Raw genomic sequence first — 19,638 nt, 5'->3', positions numbered from 1 at the left:
CTTCATTACAGTAGCTTTTAAAAGAGAAGTATAAATATGCCTGCAGGTATGAACCCTAGAAACCAAAACATTAGGCTAAGTTACTTACCACATGTAAAATCTCGACTTCTTCTTCACACTTTGAAGAGTCCTACACAGGGAGAAGGGGGAGAGAAGCACAATTTTATTGCACCCTAGTTGTCATTAGTTAAAAATGCAGAGGAAAAAGTAAATGCTGAAGGAAAAGAAGAAGGTTTTAAGTGAGTAAAATATTTTAAAGTGATATGTGTTCTTCTGAATCTAAGGAACTAGGACCTGGTTGATTTACATTTATTATTAGAGTAAGTAATTAGAATTCGAGCCACTGGCTTTACCACGCTTGTGTAGGTCTGACTATGTTCCTTGCATCAGAATAGACATGTTTGTACAGAAATCTATCTTTGCCCAACACAAATCACAGTTTTGCACAATTTGGGAAATTGAAGGCACTGGTTTCTAACAGAGTCATAACTAAACATGGTCTGAACATAACCTTCTATGTTCTCAGTGTTAAACATGATAAATTATATGTAGACATATATGCATACCAATATATAATATATGTACATATTTCATCTGTAGATTATTACACGTCATAAATAATCCATACCTTCTAATTACAGAAGATTGACTGATTTTTAAATCTTTTTTTTTTTGATAGCTATCCTGGCTCTAAGAATCTAAACTCACTAAGAATCTCTAAAGGGGGAAAAAATCTAGCACTAGAATATGTTAAATAGCAGTAACTTTGAAATCTGCTAATATAGGAATTAAAATTCTTCGAGAATCCTTCATTAGGGGCATAATAACATGGAAGACAGAAGTAAATAATTTGGTTATTACCTGGTGGGACACAGTCGGGAATATAAATTCACTCCACAATACCTCAGCCAGGATATCATGTAAGATGTTTAAACAAACAAGTTAAGCTTCCAGATTTGAGTAAAAAATGCAAAATGCAAGTAAAAAAACAGAACATGTATTTTATTTACAATTATTATTAATTTGCTCAATGGCATGCACTGAAACCCATCAGCAGAGTGGTTGTCCCTAGAGCCCAGTATGCAACATTAATAAGTATTCATTTAATGTTCTTTGTATATGAAAGAGTTAGCTAATTGGCACATTTAATTAAAGGACATTGCTACATATGCATTTTTTATCATTTCATAGTCCCAGTCTTTAAACTAGTTTTGCTACAGGCAAATATAAACTGTGGCTAGGACAGTGGGTGAAAACTTGATTGGTTAAGAAAAAGAGAGGGCAGGCAGAGCAAAGTTTTAAGGATAAGGCTAATGCTGAGCAAAGTGCACAAGTAAGTGAAGTCTGCTTTTATGCCCCTACATTCCTGTCCTCCTCAGGAACAGATTCCCTTCAGTGACCAACTGCAAAAATCATACGATAGCCTTCAAACAAACTTGCTCTTAAAGAGGAAAAAATCATCATTCATGCTTTAAGTGTGGCTGTAGCTAAGTCTCTGTAACCCCTTGCCAAGGGGAGCTCTACTTTGAGCCCAATCTCTCATTCTTACCAATATCTAGACCTGGGGTTCTGTCATGGGCCCCTTTGTTGATCTGGTAAAATCTATGGACCCCTTCTCAGAATGTTTTAAATCTGTAACATAAAAACTTTGTTGTTGGTTCATTTTAGTAATGTCTGACTCTTCATGTCCTCATTTGGGAGTTTTCATGCCTGTGACTAGAAGTTTGGGTGTCAGAGTGAAGGAGAAGAAACGATTTCTGGGAGAGAGACAGCTTCTCTCAGACCCCTGAAATTTATCACCTACCTATAATCATTTATCATGGTTGTTGTTGTTCAGTCATTTCAGTTGTGTCTGATTCTTTATGGTCCACTTCGGGATTTTCTTGGCAAAGATACTGGAGTGATTTGCCATTTTCTTCTCCAGATCATTTTACAGGTGAGAAACTGAGGCAAATGGGGTTAGATGACTTGCCCAGGGTCGCACAGCTAGTAAGTATCTAAGGCTGGATTTGAACTCATGACGATGAGTCTTCCTGACACCAAGCCTAGTGCTCTATCTACTTTGCCATTTAGCTGCCCACCTACATGTGGAATTAGTCATAATTTACTGGATTTGAAGTTAGCAGATCTGGGTTCAAATTCCAGCTCCACTACTATTTACTAGATGTGTGACTACAGAGAGGGAGACTTAACATGTCTGGGTCCTGATTTTCTCATCTCTAAAATGAGGTAGCCTCCACATGGTCCCTTCTCTAGATGACCTCCAATATCCCCTCTAGTTCTACATCACCAGTCCTCTTTATAAAGACCCAAGGCTTCCTCTGTGAGGTGCACGGGTGATGGGCCAATCTCCTTTTCTGCACCATTTCCGAACGATCCAGCTTGGCCCATAGCTATTCTAGAGGACCATCCGTTAATTGAGACACATCAGAGAGGAGGGCCACTTGGCAGCAGAGCTGGCAAGAGAAAGTGGAGTTGGTAATATTGTAAAACAGTATAGTAATAATAATAATAAAATAATATATATCACATATATGTAATATGTAGAATATATAAAATAAAAATAATAATAAAACCTGGTTTAGAAATCAATTCAGAAGGCCCTGCATTTAGATACTTGTCAAATTTCACCAGATCTCTATGGGAATGATAAGTCGTTATCATCGTCGTCGTCGTCATCATCATCATCATTATTATCATCATCATCATTATTATCATCATCCCTAGTATTTATATAGTACCTAATATGTGCCAGGTCCTATGCTAACTGCATAATAGATAGTATGCCAATTTTATGTTATCATAACAAATGCAGGAGTCAGGGCAAATTCCAAGGTGTTCATTGAGAAAAGGAGTCCAAGTGGAGTTGGATAGAGTTCACTTTGTAGCCCCAGATCCCAATGCACCACTGCACTAAGCAGAGTAACTCATCAGTTACCGAACACAGCTGCTACAGTAGTGTAGCCTTCATTCTTCATTTCACCTGCTTTCAGGCTTAATTTTTTTTAAAAGCCTCACAAATGTTACTGTGGTTATCAGGTGCTCTTTGAAAGGTGAAATGTAAGCATGAGAAAATGAAGAGGCAGAGGGAGATCACATTCAGGTCCTTGAAGGCAAGAGATTGTTTGGCTTTTACTTTTTATTCCCAGCAATGATCAGTGTCAGGCACACACTAAGCCCTTATTAAACACTGTGCTTTGCAGTTTAACTCCTCTTAATTCTAGTACATTCCCTCTCTTAATTATTTTCTGTAATCTATTATCCTGTATATATTTGTTTACTTACTGTCTGCCCCTTTAGACTATTGGTTCCTTGGGGGCAAGGGTTGTCTTTTGTCTCCTTTTGTATCCCCAGCACTTAGCACAGTGCCTGGCACACAGCAGGTGCTTAATAAATGTTTACTGACTGACCTACTGACTGTGGGAAGAGAACTGGTTACAGCCATCCAGGTAGAGAATGGTGGAAAGTGACCATTGCTCTGTACTCATCTACTCTGGAACTCCAAGGGCAATTTGCTCTAAAGCTAGGAAAGCAGGAGTGGAAGGTGATAGCAAACAGTGAAGGTATGCATGAGTCCTCTCAAACCTGACTAATGTTGTGCTAGCAGCCCCTACGTCTTCTCTTTTTCGAGGCATTTTCATATCCATTCTTTGTAACATAGATAGGGCAGGTATTCTGATCTAGCCCCATTTGAAAGATGAGAAAAAAAGAGATACAAGTTAAGTGGCTTGCCCACAGTGGTACTTAAAAGAAGACTAAACAGTAACCTCCAGTAAGGAAGATTCCCAGAATTTCTCCAGGGTTTAGCTGAGTTGCTGGTATTACAAGGCATTTAACATACCCCCTTTTAACATTGTACCAGTGAGAGTGCATTTATGATTCAATTGAACAAACATTTATTTAATGCCTATTAAGTGAAGTACTAAGGGGAATATATGATCAACTTTTTTTAAAGGAGTCCCTACAGAAGGGAATGTAGTAATTTTTGTAATCAAGCTTCTCCCTACCCACTCCTGTTCTGTTCATTTTATATTTGAGGAAACCAAGGTGTAGAGAAGGGAGGTGCCATCAACTACCAGTATCTGGACTCAAATCCAGGATTCTTGACCATTAAGCCAGGGCTCTTTCCACTCGACTTCTTCTTTTGATTTTTCTCAACAAAAGTCATCATTCTCTCATAAACTGCATGTATTCCTTTAGATCTTGTCCTGAGACAATACTTCAGTATTGAATACCTCTTCAATAGCAAATTATGAGAAAATTTACTCCTTCCTTTCCCCAGGGTAATTATAACAATTTTTCTTTAGCCACTTTTAGATATTAAATTAAGAACTAGCACTGAACTTAATCTAGAAGGTTACTTTCTCCATCAATTAACCTCACATGCCACCTCCCTAATCACACACAAACCTTTCCCCTTAACTAAAACATAGTAGGCTATACTTACATTTTCTTGAGCCCAGTAAACCTGCTTATTATTTCAGGAAAACATAAGTGTTCCTTTGTTTGAGCTTTCACACAGGTTCACACAAATTTCTCTACAAATCTACTCAAAATTCACCTCCAGGAAGAGGACTTATGTGATTCTTAGAAATGCTATCAAACACTTTGATTTTGCATTTGATTTTTTTTAATTTATATTGTAAGAGTTAATTCATATATTTAATATGTCTCTCTGCCCAATTGGAATGTAAGCCCATGAAGTCTAGGGCCATGCTTATTTCCCACATATCCTCCCACAGTGCCAGGAATAGTACTGTGTACTCAGTTGATTTTCAAAAACTATTTATACCTGTGTGATCTCTTCAAAATAAGCCCTGACTTCTTAATCAAACAAGGGACAGAGGCAATCACAGAAGACATAAGTAATTTCAATTACATAAATCTGAAAAGCTTTTACAAGAACAAAATCAGTACAACTTGGGTTAGAAAGGAAGCTGTTGACTAGGAAAAAAATTTACATCAGACATAACTGACAATGGCTTGGTATCCAAAATATGTAGAGAACTGATACAATATATAAGACAAGGAGCTTATATGATCCATATGCTTTAATCCATATGTGGTAAAAAATGTGAAAAAGCTTTTAAATGAAATATTGCCAACTATTAACAATCATAAGAAATAAGACTCTAAATCACCAAAAATAAGACAAATGCAAAACAAAATACCTCACAAATTCTGTCTTAAATTCAGCAAATTGGCAAAGATGACAACAGATGGGAATCGTCACTGTTGTACAAGTTGTGGAGAAAGAGGTGGACTAATGTACTGTTGATGGAGTCATGGAGTCACTCAAAAATTCTGGACAATATTTTGAAATTATGCTAAGAAAGTGACTGAAATATCCACACCCTTTGACCCATAGGTTCTACTGCCAGGCAGTAACCTGAAGAGGTCAAAGATACAAAAAAAGGTTCCATAGAAGTCAAAATATATATGACAGCACTTTTTTGTAGTAGCAAAGAACAGGAAACAAGGCAGATTCTATCAATCAAGGAATGGCTAAACAAATTGTTTTACATGAATGTAACAGAACATCACTAAATATATATACGCACGCACACACACACGCACACACACACACACACATATATATACATATATGTAAAATGATACAATGGCTTCATTGTAAATAGAAAGAACAAAAGAAAAAAGTGCACATTATGTAATTATACTAACCAAACTTGGTCCAAAAGAAGCAGTAAGAAAACTTGATTTGTTGGTTAGTTTTGCTGAACTTTTCTCTGTCTCCCCCTCCCCCATTCTTTGTTACACAGGATAGCCTTGGTAGAGGCATAGATAGATAGAAAGAAATATATACATGCATATATATAATACATATATACATACACACAAATATAAATGAAAATTAATAAAATTTGTGAAAGAAAGAAAATATGCCTTTATACTACCTGTAAGTGGACTGTGAATAATTTTAAGTATCTGGACACCTAATGTTAATAGGAGGGAACAAGAAGAACATACCACCTTGTCACTTAGTCACTGGATTCTGCTTGATGAAGGCAGGGTAAATGAAAGTGCATTAATGATCTATGTCGATTCATAGGGGAAATTTCAAATCAAATACTGCATATCAAAGGGGAAGCCAAAACCACTGAAGTTTTAGATTATGCCCATGTTTAAAGGTACTTTAAATCAATATAAAATTAATCATCCTTGTCATTATCTAGCATTTTATTATGCAAAGGTCTCATTATCCATAGTTTACTGCAGTGACCTGAAAGAAACTTGATGGTTGTTGAAGTGTTACTGCAGGTTTTATGAGCTGAAAGGTCTACAACACTTTCTCTGAAGACCAAGTAGACCTCCACAGTAATAAAAAGTACAGTTTGGCACACTAAAGGATTCATAAATTACTACTTAATTTCTACAAAGTAAAAATGAAATTTTTTGAGCAAATGAGTCTCTGGTGTTAATTTTTAGGTAAAAGTCTGATTACCAGCTTGCTGCGCCAAGTTTTACAACATATATTTTTATTAAACTCTAAGTAATAATTATGGGCCCATTTTTATTCCCTTGATGAAATTTACATATAAAGCCATTTACTTGTCATATTACACAGAAATAAATCTCAGAAGAACAATTTTCAGAAACAAATTTGAAAATAACTGTTGTGTGATGATTGTATACTGATGACTCAGTAAAACACCTTCCCATTGAGTGAAATTCAATATAAAGTGATCTATCTTGGATTCCATTCAGGAGAATTTAATTATTTACATAAGTTCCTTTTGGTTGTTTCACATAAGGTGGACCTATGGCATAGACTAACTGAAGAACATCATGAGAGTGAGGCCCAAGGGTATTTATCAAAAGTTGGGTCACTAACTTTAGCTTTTTCAAGTTGGTGTGTCAGCTATATCTTGTTATAAGAAAATATGAAATGTCATACCAGGTCAGACCCAAAATCCATTTGACTCAATATTCTTTCCATCAAAGAGGCAACAAGGGAAATTTTGTGAGCAAGTATGGTAGTTGTACACCGTGGTGTTTACCACAAAACACAACGAAACTGAGGTTTCCTTAAATTTGAAATGATATGCTGATTCTAAAACTGGAATGGTTGTGAAGTATGTCAGTTCATCACTCCAGAGTGAGGTGGTCTTAACTGGAGAACTTTATGAAAATGATAAGTGACATATAAGGAAAAAGGAGGATAGAATTGAGTTCTATCAGATGATTGTAATTAGCTCACCGGATGCCTATGCATCCTTCCTAATTCAAATACAGTTATCTTTACACTCTCATTAAGGACAGTTCTTTTGATTTATATTATTGGCTAATGTCTTTGTTGGCGATTTTTTTATCTTAATTAAATTTTGTTTTGATCTCATTGGTGTGGAAATTCACACTCCTGGGTGAAAATCCCTTCACTTATACTGAGTGAGAGCTCATCTGTAACTTATAGCCTGAGAAAATTGCCTGAGACCCTCCCAGGTTAAGAGACTTGAGCACAATTACAGACACAGTGCATGTCAGAGGTAGGACCCGAATCCAGATTTTTCTGTCTCCAAGGCTGGCCCTTTATCTATTTTGACATACTGAGGAAACTGGTGGGGTAGAGCAATAGATCTGCACTCAGGAAGACAGGAGTTCGAAATCTGCCTCAGTGATTTATTGTGTTATACTGGACAAGTCATTTAATCTCTCTCAGCCTTAGCATCTTCTTCTGTAAAATGGGGAAATATAGCACTTACTTACCAGGGTTGTTGTGAGGATAAAATGAGATAATATTTGTAAAGTTCTATGCAAACCTTAAAGTGGTATATATACATATATATGTACTATATATGATAATAATAATAATAATTATTATTATAATTATATATTACATATATAAATGATAGCCATTTTGGTTATTACTAAAGATGACCTGAGGATGAACTTTTTCACTTATTCAATGAACTCTTAGCAACAGAACCTACCTTATGGGGTTTCTGTGAAAAGCAAATGAGAATATAGGGAAATGACTTCACAAATATGCAAGTGCTATATTAGTTACTATTATTAGTATGCCATGACTCTGCTCATTATATTTTATCAAAACTAAAAAAATATTATTTGGGCAGGGATACAAGTACTTAAAGGAGGAAATCTTTTAGGTTAGTGATTTTTAAAATTATCCATTTGTTAATAAGAAGAACAAAATGAATGAAATTGAAAATCGAATGAAGAAAATGAAATGAAAGAATTGAATGAAGAAAAAATTATAGTAGCCTTTATTCTTTGAATAAATGGACTCCTAATATAAATATAAATGATCTTTAAAATATTGATTATTATTCTTTTATCATGCTAAATTTTACGGAGACAGGGCTGTTGCAGATTTTGACATTGTTTAGCCTGTTATTTATTTACCCATTATGTTATTTAGCCCAATGAAACTGACTCAACATACTTCCATATGAATATAAATATATACACCTCTCTCTCTCTCTCTCTCTCTCTCTCTCTCTCTCTCTCTCTCTCTCCCCCCCCCTTTCTCTTTCCCCTATGCTTAGAGTGACTTCCCTGATTCATCACATTATACTGTTTTCCTTAAAATATCTTTTCAGTTCTACTTTAGCCTGAGAAAGAGATTTTAAAAATTTAATTCAATATTTCTTTTTCATGAGTCTGTCCTACAGAATGGACTAATTTATACTAAGTATCAAGGCCATATTTTGCCATTGAGATTTACATAAACCCTTTAACTTTAGTTCCATGAGCAAAACTATGAAAGACTAAGGAAGGCTCTAGGGCTCCTTCACAACTTTGCATGAGATGTATAGGAGAGTGACTTTTCTGACAAAAATCTGGGTCTTTCCCATTTATTTATGCATTCATCTGAAATATGCTTCATTCTCATGAGCTTCTATCCTTACAGTTCAGGAATGTCAAAGACGGAACCAGGCCAGAGGCAAACACTACAGTGTGAACTTTCTGGTAGGGCTGGCTTATTGCTATTTCTCCTGGAAACAGATCACATTTTCTCTGAGAAATTGAGCACCCACAACTGAAAAGCAATTTTCAAGTAACAAACAGATTTTCTTTCTTGAAAAAAAATTCAGTTCCTATTAGGTTTATTTAGATAATACCCAAGTACTCATGATGACTTCTATGTGTAATGAATAAGATCTATTTCTGATCATATGGAAATTCATGGTGCAGCTGCTCTAGAATTAGCAGTTGTCAGTTTGTGAGAAAGTAAATACCATGGATGCATGACATCATTTCATATAAATATTGTCCAACTGAATGCTTTTCTGGGTTTGCTTTGGATTTCTACATGCTATTATAGAATAGAAATCCCTTCTATGCTATGAATTGCCTTCTTGTAACATAAATAAATCAACGTTAAGCTCAAATGTTAATTTCTGTGTTGAAAAGTGAGCTCAAAAGGAAATGCTCTCCTAGAAAAAATAATAATTAAATTCATCTGGAGGAACAAAAAATCAAGAATCTCAAGGGAAGCAATGAAAAAAGTCAGAGAGGAGGCAGTTCCAGATCTCAAACTATAATACAAAGTAGTAATAATCAAAACAATTTTGTACTGGCTATAAGTCAATCAGTGGAACAGATTACATACGCAATATGCAGAAGCAAACTAACATAATTATAGTGTTCAATAAACCCAAAGACATTGGTTACTAGAGTAAGAACTTACAATTTGACAAAAATTTGGGGAAAACTGGGAAACAGTCTGGTAGAAATTAGGTACAGATCAATATTTCAAACTGTATACCAAGATAAACTCCAAATAAATACAAAACTATACAAGTTAGGCATATAAAGTGGCATTATAAGTAAATTAGAGGAGCAAGGAAGAAATTGTCTTTCAAATTTATGGGTAGATGAAGAGTTCATGACCAAACAACAGATAGGATCACAGAAAAGAAAGTGAACAGTTTAAACCATATGAAATGAAAAAGATTTTTGCACAAACAAAACCAATGCAGTTAAAATTAGAATGAAAACAGATAATAGGGGGAAAAATTGTACTAAGTTTCTATGAGAAAGGTCTCGTACCCAAGATATATAAGAAATGATTCAAAATCATAAGGATAGCTGTCATTTGCCAATTGATAAACAGTCAAAGGATATGAACAAGCATTTTCAAAGAAAGGAATCCAAGCAATCAACAACCACGTGAAAAAAACCCACATCATATTACTAATAAGTAAAGAAATGCAAATTAAAACAACTCTGAGAGTTCATCACATAACCATTGGATTGGAAAAAATGACAAAAGAAGAAAATGACAAATATCAAAAGCCAGATAATAGGTGCACTAATGCATTGTTGCTGCTGTGAATTAGTCCAACCATTCTGGAAAGCAATTTGGAACTATACCCCCCAGAGTCACTGAACTATGATTATTTTTGACCCAGCAATACTACTACTAGGCAAAATACCCAAGATATTAAAGAAAGAGGCAAGAGATCCATATGCACAAAATATTAATAGCAACTCTTTTCAGTATAACAAAGAAAACTGGAAAATAAAGGGATACCCACCAATTAGGGAATGACTAAACAAATGATAATATATGAATGTAATGGGATATATTTGTGCCATAAGAACTGATGAAATGGACAGTTTCAGAGGAAATTTGGAAGCCTTCTATGAACTAATGGCAAGTGAAGTGAGAAGAACCATTAGAACAATTTACACAATGATAATACCATAAAGAAAAGCAACATTGAAAGACTTTAGAATTTTGATCAGTGAAATGATAAAAGCATGAGTCCAGGGGAAAAAAGATGAAGCACAAGGCCTATCTCTTGACACAGAAGTGATGGACTTAAAATGTTGAATGAGACACACATTTTTTTGGACATGGTTACTGTGGCAATTTGTTTTGCTGGAAAATTTATATTTGTTAAGAAGGTTTTCTTTTTCTTTATTTTTTTGGGGAGGTTGTTGTTGTCTAATGGATGGAGGGGAGGGAGAGAAAATGAAATTACGTTATTTGCAAAAAATTATAAAGTTACATTTAAAAAAGAAAATTTTCTCCAATGCTTACCTTCATTGAACTATATTACTCCTTTTTAGACTCTCTCCTGCAGTCAGCAGAATGTTATGATGTTATGGTTGTTCATATTTTGCCGGAAAAGGATTCATGAAAAATAAAGGTGTGTGTGGCAAAACCATACCTGCTCCCTTACGCTAATCCCTCACATTGCTCATAGGAGATTCAATTCACAGAATTAATTGAGCTTTTACGTTTATCCATGTTGCTCTAACTACTTTACTACTGAATTACTAGTTGAAGAAAAGTTCACCAAAGTTAAATTCTATTTTTTAAAAATATGATTCTCCCTGAAAGCATTATTTTAAATAAACATGCCCAATAAATAGATGACCACTATTGTGGTCAAATAATTACCACTTTCTTTCTGTGATAGTGTTTGAGTGGCGGCTAAAAATGTCAACAATTAGGTCCTTGAAAGAAACTTTCGAATGTCCTCCATATACTGTAAACCTGCCATAGTCACATGAACTACCTGAAGTATTCTGGAAAAGCAGTCACACTCACGCTTGCAATATCACTTCCCCCAATAACTATTCCATTCTCCGTAGAAAGGGACAGCATCATATGATTTCAGAGAGGAAGCAGTTGATTACATCTTCCATGTTGTCATGCCAGATTCCTAAAACTGAGGTATGTACAATTCTCTGCATTTGATATAAATTATATACAACATATATATATATGTATGTATATATGTATATATTGGATTTTATTGCAATTTTCCCCAGAATGAAAATTCCTGGTAGTTCCTATTGCATCATAATCATATATCTTTCTGTGAATGGGGCCACACAAAGATTCTGAAGATAGAAGAACAGATGGGAGGAGTACAAGGGTGGGAGAGAAAGAATGACAGCAGCCATGGGACAGTGACCTGCCACTTCTCTTAAGGTTGGAATGAACTGTGTAATGCTAGAGGCAATTGCTGTGAAATTTGCACTTTGCTAAAGAGAGTTAAAGAACCAAAGAATGTGAAAAGCAACTTCTGATAACAAAAAAAAATTACAAATACAGATACTTTAGTATAGACATTGAAGTGGGATATGGAAGTAATCATAGGATGTCTGAGTTGGGAGGAGTCTTACAGAGCATCTAGTTCAGGAACCTCATTTTACACATGGGGAAACCGAGGCCAAATGAAGAGATGTTATTCCCTTAAGGTTACACAATGACAGAATGGCACAGATAGATAAAGATTTTTGTAGTTTGATAGGCCCTTTGATGGATGGGTTCTTCCTCTAAGTTTTGTGTTTATTATTTTTTAATTTTAGTATTAATATATGGAATAAAATAAACATTTCCATAACAGAGTACAATAAAAATATGATTGCACATGAAAATGCAAATCTACTATGCACAACTTGCTATTCCTTTCAAATATACAACAAAATTATCACGTACGTTTCCTTTTTTTCCCTTCTCTCCCCTCAATGGATATGTTTTTATAAATATACCCATTTCATTCGGTAGATGGTTCATGAAAATTATCTGCTCTTTATGTGTACACTGTGCCTATCCCCAATAGTTGCATATATTTACTCAAAAGGAGATCTCTGTTCCAGTTTTTAATAGTTCAATTTTTTTAAGCATGGCTGATTTTCTTCCCACAAGCCCTTAAATTTTTGTAGGCCCTAGACAAAATGCCTACATTTTAGGTACAATGCTCTTTCCATTCCTCTTCCCTAGAGATAATGCACAAAGAATGGTGAAGGGGATTACCTGCCAAGAGGCCTAGGAAATATTTTGAATTTGAAATGAATGACTCCCAAAAGTCAAGGAGTTCTCAATCTTGAACCGCGTTGCTATTGCCTCGGAATCAAAAAGTTGAAGAAATGAGAAGACTCTTGAATCTTCAAAAAATTGAAATGCTGCAGAGCTCTCATTACAATCTGTCTCCATTTCTGATCTACCTGAAATCCCATGGGCACAAGCTCCCTGGGTGACCAGAAGGCCCCTTGTCCAGAAGGCACAGTCAAGGGTAAAGATGAATTTAAGATTTCCCTAACATTCTGGAGAAGTTCCTAATGTGGGTTTACTTTGCTTGGATTCACCCTATTTATCCCAGTCTTAGAATGAAGACGAAGCAATTGAAGTATTCAATTGCATTATTTGGTTGCCTTTTGGTAAAGTTGTAATTCTGGAAGAGATCCATGTTCTCTATGGGAAATGAAGAAGACCCTCAGGAGCACAATACCTATTGCAGACAAGAAGGAAGAGACGGGCACAGAGGGAATTTTTACATTCCACAAGATAATTATGTTAGGATATCAACTCTCCTTCTCAGGGCATTTCTGCTGCTGTGGTAGTTTTCTAATTGACTCTTGCAGTGTTCACTTTTTGCGATTAGAGGGCAAATCTTCTAAAAGCTGCTTAGAATTTGCAGATGTAGTATCTTGCCCGTAAATGCTAAATTACTGTCGTTATTCAGGAATTACTACCTGCAAAAAAGGAATTGAATGACTCAGAGTGGGGAAGGCACAAGTAAAGCAATTCTTTAACCTGAAGTCCAAATCTTTGAAAATGCTGCCCTTCAAAACCTAACATTATAAATAAGCTCCTCAAAATGTAAATGATGTTGTTTCCTAGAGAGCTTATTCTTCTCAAAAGCATTTTCACATTCCAGAACATGGAAAGAACTTTTAATGGATTTTTGTGGTGGGAAAATGACAGATTTCTCTGAAAAGTACTGTTTGTAGCTAAATTTTTCCCAAATGGGTAGTATGTTCTATAATAGATATTGCCTGCTTTAGAAATAATTTCTGCTCAAAGATAAAATTTTTTCTGACTATTGGATAAGTTCTTTCAGAAGATCATCTCTACCATCTCCACAAAACTGTGAGGGATTAAAATGCCAGTATGTGCTAGCCCTTCCTGTGAGAAGTATAAAAAGTGGAGAGAGAAAACATTCTAGCTTTCAGATTTCCAGAAGACAGACACAGGGGTTCATTCTGCTGACAGCTATACTGATACCTACATGACTATGAGTTTCTTGTTCTGGAACTTTCAGGGAAAGAAGAAATGAGCCCAAAGAATGGCAAGTCTGGCATCTAAATATCAACCTCAGCCAAAAAGAAAATAAATAGACCCCCTGGTTGCTATGAAGGAGGGAAATGGTAGCAGCTGGGGAATGAAGCTTGGAGAGTCTTGTGGCCATATTATCATGAAATCTCACTATCCAAGCTCAAGGACAGCTTGTGAGTCCAAGATAAAATTTCAAAGTAAATTAGAAGGACATGGTCTGTTAAAGCCAAGTGAGAAGACCAAGATTAGAATAAACAATGATTGATAACAGTTAATAAGAAAGTCAATAAATTGTTCCTAGGTATTAATTTTTAAGTTTCATCTAAAATGTCTATTATGTTTTGAATAAATATTTATTTACTACATAATAAATGCAATTTACTGTTGAATGGAATATACTAGGAGTAAGAGAAAGGGAGAGGTAGAATGTAGCAAATCATCTCACATACAAGAGGGAAGAAAGAACTTCTACAATGGAGGGGAAGAGGGGGGAGATAAAAGGAAATAATTGAGCCTTACTCTCCTGGGATTTGGCTTAAGGAGGGAATAACACATTCCCTTGGACATGGAAATCTATTTTACCCTGCAGGAAGGCAAGGGGGAAGGGGATAGGAGAGGGAAGATAATAGAAGGGACAGTAAATTGGGGAAAGGGATAATCAGAAGCAAACACTATTGTGGGAGGACAGGTCAGTGGAGAGAATGGACTAAATGGAGGTCAGGATAGGACAGAGGGAAGTGTGGTTAGTCTTTTACAATATAACTATTATGGAAGTGCTTTGCATTGTTACACATGTATGACCTACATTGAATTGCTTGTTTTCTCAAAAAGGGTGGATGGGGAGGGAGGGAGAGAATATAGAATTCAAAGTTCTAAGAATGAATGTTACAAATTGTTTTAGGATGCAACTGAAAATTAAGCTATACAGGCAATGGAGTATAGAAAATTACTTTTGCCCTACAGAAAAAAAGAAGGGAAGGGGGATGGAATAAGGATGGGTAACAGAAGGGAGGACAGGCTGGAGGAAGGGGTGGATAGGGTACATGCTGTCCTGGGGTGGGGGTTAGGGAGAGATGGAGGAAAATTTTAAATTCAAATTCTTGTGGAAGTGAATGTTAAGAACTGAAAAATAAATAAATTATATATTAAAAAAAGAAAACAACTTTCCCAGGATAACACAGCTTGGCAGTAGGAGAGTTAGGACTCCTGATGCCTGGGCCACTATGTTTTGCTGTCTCCAAAGTGATTGAATGGAATAGAGATGAAGGGTTAATTAAAACATAAATAAGAGTTTTTAATAATCACCTTTTCTGACAACCCAGATTGGAAAAAATAAAGATCTGAGAAGATCCTAAAAAAAATATTTACTGACCCAAAACAAAATTTAGTAGGGATAAAGATAACTACTAAAAAAAGCTAACACAATCCTAGAGAAGGTTAGAAGAAATGTAGCACCTTAAACATGAGCACTAAAAATCTCACAATAACTAGCTCTGGTCAAACTAATTGCAGACCCTGTCCAGGCCTAGGAATTCAATTTCAAGATAGTGGCAGGCAAATGAAAGTATTACAGACAAGGGCTCACTGGATTATGAGGGATCTGGATAAGACTCTTAAATGATCAGAAGGAACAGTTGAAAGAACTTGAGAATGTTAGGTTAAAGAAGAGCAAACTTGGGGGGCCCATGTTTGTAGCGCCAACCACTGTGGTAAGCTCTGAAGATATTGTCCCTACCCATAAGGAGCTCAAATTCTCATGAGGGAGACAACATCTAAATAACTCAGTACACATATGACCTCAAGAGTAGATGGAAGGTAATCCCAAAGGGGAAGGTACTGAAGGCTAAGGAAGGAAGGCAGGCAAGGATAGGTCTTCTGAAGAAGGTAGACCTTGAGGTGAGGCATGAAGGAAGCCAGGGTAACCAAAAGGTAGAGGTGAAAGTGTAAAGCATTCTGGGTATGGGGAATAACCAGTGAAAAAACATGGATATTGGACACAAAATGTCATAATCAAGAAACTGTAAATATTCCAGTATAGCTGGATGGTAAAATACATGGACAGAGAATAAAGTATAAGGAGACTGGAAAGGTTGGAAGGCACCAGGTAGGTGAGGAGTTTTAGGTACCAAACAGAAAACTTTGTATTTGATTGTGGAGGTAATAGGGAACCCAATGGTGATTATTGAACTGAGGGAAGGGTGATACAGTTAGACTTGGACTTTACAAAAATCCCTTTGGCAACTGAATAGAGAGTGGATTGAATGGGGAGAGGTTTGAGACAGGTAGACAAGTGAGAAAGCTATTGCAGTGAGGACAAGTGTTAGGTGATGATGAATAAGTTTTCTACAGTTTCACTTATTCTGTGTGGCCCTAGAGGAGAGAATTAAGATGAATAGGGAGATGTTACAAGGAAGTAGATTTTGTCTTAATATAAGGAAGAATCTTCTAACAACTAGAACTGTCCCAAAACACAAAAGGCAACCTCATGTATTTGGTAGCAGAAGAAATAGGACCAAGCAGGTAGCAAATGGTTGTACATATTCCCAAATAGAAGAAATCTGGCATGAAAAGGCAAGTCATTTGCTCAAGATCACAACGAAAATAAATGAAAGTTGAACTCACAGCATCTGCTTGTTCTGTCAGGTCTTTATCCCACAAATCCATGGTTTTTGCTTTAGGGTCCTAAGAAAACCAGAAAAAGAGAGATTAAATGTTACCTCAGAAAACACAGTGAAGAGAACTAGAACTTCAAATAGGACATTATGATTTAGAGACTTTAACAAAAAAGCATACCAATACTTAGGAAATTTTCCCTGGGAAAATGTCCTTTGCCATTGCATCATCTTAGATAAAGGGAGAATCACCTATTCTTCCCAATATTCTCATAGCAATACCTCCCATAGTCGAAGATGGTGGAGTAGAAAGATACACCTATTCTAGCTCTTCCCCCACAGCCCATAAAATACCTATAAATGACTCTAAACAAATTCTAGAGCAGCAGAAGCCACAAAACGACAGAGTGAAAGAGATTTCCAGTCCAAGGTAGCCTGGAAGGCTGACAGGAAAGGTCTATAGCACAGGGCATGGAGTGGAGCACAGCCCATGGAGCTCAGCCCAGTCTTAGCCTCAACACACTGGCAGTAACAAAATGGGAGCAGGCCTTGGGGGCAGAATTCCTGGCAGCAGCAACAGTTCCCAGATCTCTCAACCCACAAATGCCAAAGACAGCTTCAAAGGTCAGTGAGAAAGCTTTTGCACCTGGATGAGAAGGGAGCAGGGTCCTCCCCTATCCAGCAGTGGCAGCAGCAGCAGTGTTCCATTTTTGGAGCCCTCCACCTAAAGACCCTGGGGGAATTGAGTTGCTGACCTGAGTCTCAGCCCTGAGTGGCAGCCTTGGGGTAAGGAAGAGTGCTGGTATGGTGGAGCTGGTGGAGGCTCTAGAAAGGGAATTCTACTTGCAGATCCTGGGCAGAAAAGCTTTGGTAGCTCCCAGACCAGAGTGCAGACCAGGAGAGGAGTAAACTCCTCTATCTTGATTATGCCACCTTGGAGGAACTGAGAACTTACAGGTCCCCAGAGTATACCCTCCTCTTGACAAAGGACTCAAAAGTCAAGTAACTGGCTGGAAAAATGCCCCAAAAAGGGAAAAAAATAAGACTATAGAAGGTTACTTTCTTGGTGAACAGGTACTTTCTTCCATCCTTTCAGATGAGGAAGACCCAAAAGTCAAGGCTTCTGCATCCAAAACCTCCAAAATAAATATGTAATGGTCTCGGGCCATGAAAGAAATCAAAAAGGATTTTGAAAATCAAGTAAGAGAGATGGAGGAAAAATTGGGAACAGAAATGAGAGCGATGCAAGAAATTCATGAAAAGTGAATCAACAACTTGCTAAAGGAGACCCAAAATATGCTGAAGAAAATAACACCTTTAAAAATAGGCTAACTCAATTGGCAAAAGAGGTCCAAAAAGCCAATCAGGAGAAGAATGCTTTAAAAAGCAGAACTAGCCAAATGGAAAGGGAGGTTCAAAAGCTCACTGAAAAAATAGTTCTTTAAAAATTAGAATGGAGCAGATGGAAGCTAATGAAAAATGAAGAAATTACAAAACAAAACCAAAAGAATGAAAAAATAGAAGATAATGTGAAATATCTCATTGGAAAAACAACTGACCTGCAAAATAGATCCAGGAGAGACAATTTAAAAATTATGGGACTACCTGAAGTCACGATCACAAAAAGAGCCTAGACATCATCTTTCATGAAATTATTGAGGAAAACTGCCCTGATATTCTAGAACCAGAGGGCAAAAGAGGTATTGAAAGAATCCACCGATTACCTCCTGAAAGAGATCCAAAAAGAGAAACTCCTAGGAATATTGTAGCCAAATTCCAGAGTTCCCAGGTCAAGGAGAAAATATTGCAAGCAGCTAGAAAGAAGAAATTTGAGTATTATGGAAGTACAATCAGGATAACACAAGACCTAGCACCTTCTACGTTAAGGGATTGAAGGGCTTAGAATGTGATATTCCAGAAGTCAAAGGAGCTAGGATTAAAACCAAGAATCACCTACCCAGCAAAACTGGAAATAGAGATCTTTCAAGCATTCTTGATGGAAAGACCAGACTGAATAGAAAATTTGACTTTCAAACACAAGAATCAAGAGAAGCATGAAAAGGTAAACAGGAAAGAGAAATCCTAAGGGACTTACTAAATTTGAACTGTTTACATTCCTACATGGAGAGATAATATTTGTAACTCTCGAAACTTTTCTCAGTATTTGGGTAGTTGGAGGGATTATATATATAATATATATACATATATATATATACATATATATATATATACATATAGAAAGAGACAGAGAGAGAGAGTGGAGAGAGAGAGACAGAGAGACAGAGAGAGGGCAGAGGGTGACTTGAATAGGAAGGAATGATATCTAAAAAACTAAAATTAAGGTGTGAGAGAGGAATATATTTGGAGGAGAAAGAGAAATAGAATGGGGTAAATTATCTCTCATAAAAGAGGCAAGAAAAAGCTTTTACAGTGGAGGGGAAAAGGGGGGAGGTGAGAGGGAAAAAGTGAAGTTTACTCTCATCACATTTGGCTTAAGGAGGGGAATAACATGCGCACTCAATTTGGTATGAAAATCTATCTTACCCTACAGGAAAGAAGGGGAGAAGGGGATAAGTGGGTTTGGGGGATGATAGAAGAGAGGGCAAATGGGAGGAGGGAGTAATTAGAAGTAATCACTTTAGGGAAGGGACAAGGTCTAAAGAGAGAATAGAATAAATGGGAGAAGGATAGGATAGAGGGAAATAAAATTAGTCTTTCACAACATGACTATTATGGAAGTCTTTAGCAAAACTACACATATATAGCCTATATTGAATTGCTTGCCTTCTCAGTGGGGATGGGCGGGGAGGGAGGAAGGGAGAGAAGTTGGAACTCAGAGTTTAAGGAATGAATGTTAAGAATTGTTTTTACATGCAACTGGGAAATAAGAAATACAGGTAATAGGGTATAGAAATCTATCTTTCCCTATAAGAAAAGAGAGAAGATGGGGATAAGGGAAGGGAGGGG

The 19,638-nt window shown here is 36.5% G+C and overlaps 1 protein-coding gene across 1 annotated transcript in view; it reads right to left on the bottom strand.

Moving 5' to 3' along the window:
• The window catches only part of LOC140515231 (connector enhancer of kinase suppressor of ras 2-like), a 570,766-nt gene that overhangs the window by 306,613 nt on the left and 244,515 nt on the right, over window positions 1-19,638 (bottom strand). Inside the window, exon 5 of the mRNA XM_072625828.1 lies at window positions 16,682-16,741. Within this exon, the coding sequence (XP_072481929.1) occupies window positions 16,682-16,741 (60 nt within the window). The remainder of the gene's footprint in view (window positions 1-16,681; window positions 16,742-19,638) is intronic.

The sequence above is a fragment of the Notamacropus eugenii genome, chromosome X (assembly GCF_028372415.1).
Source record: "Notamacropus eugenii isolate mMacEug1 chromosome X, mMacEug1.pri_v2, whole genome shotgun sequence".
Taxonomy (NCBI): Eukaryota; Metazoa; Chordata; class Mammalia; order Diprotodontia; family Macropodidae; genus Notamacropus; species Notamacropus eugenii.
The sequence above is the reverse complement of the archived record's forward strand: the minus strand, read 5'-3'. Positions and strand labels throughout refer to the sequence as shown.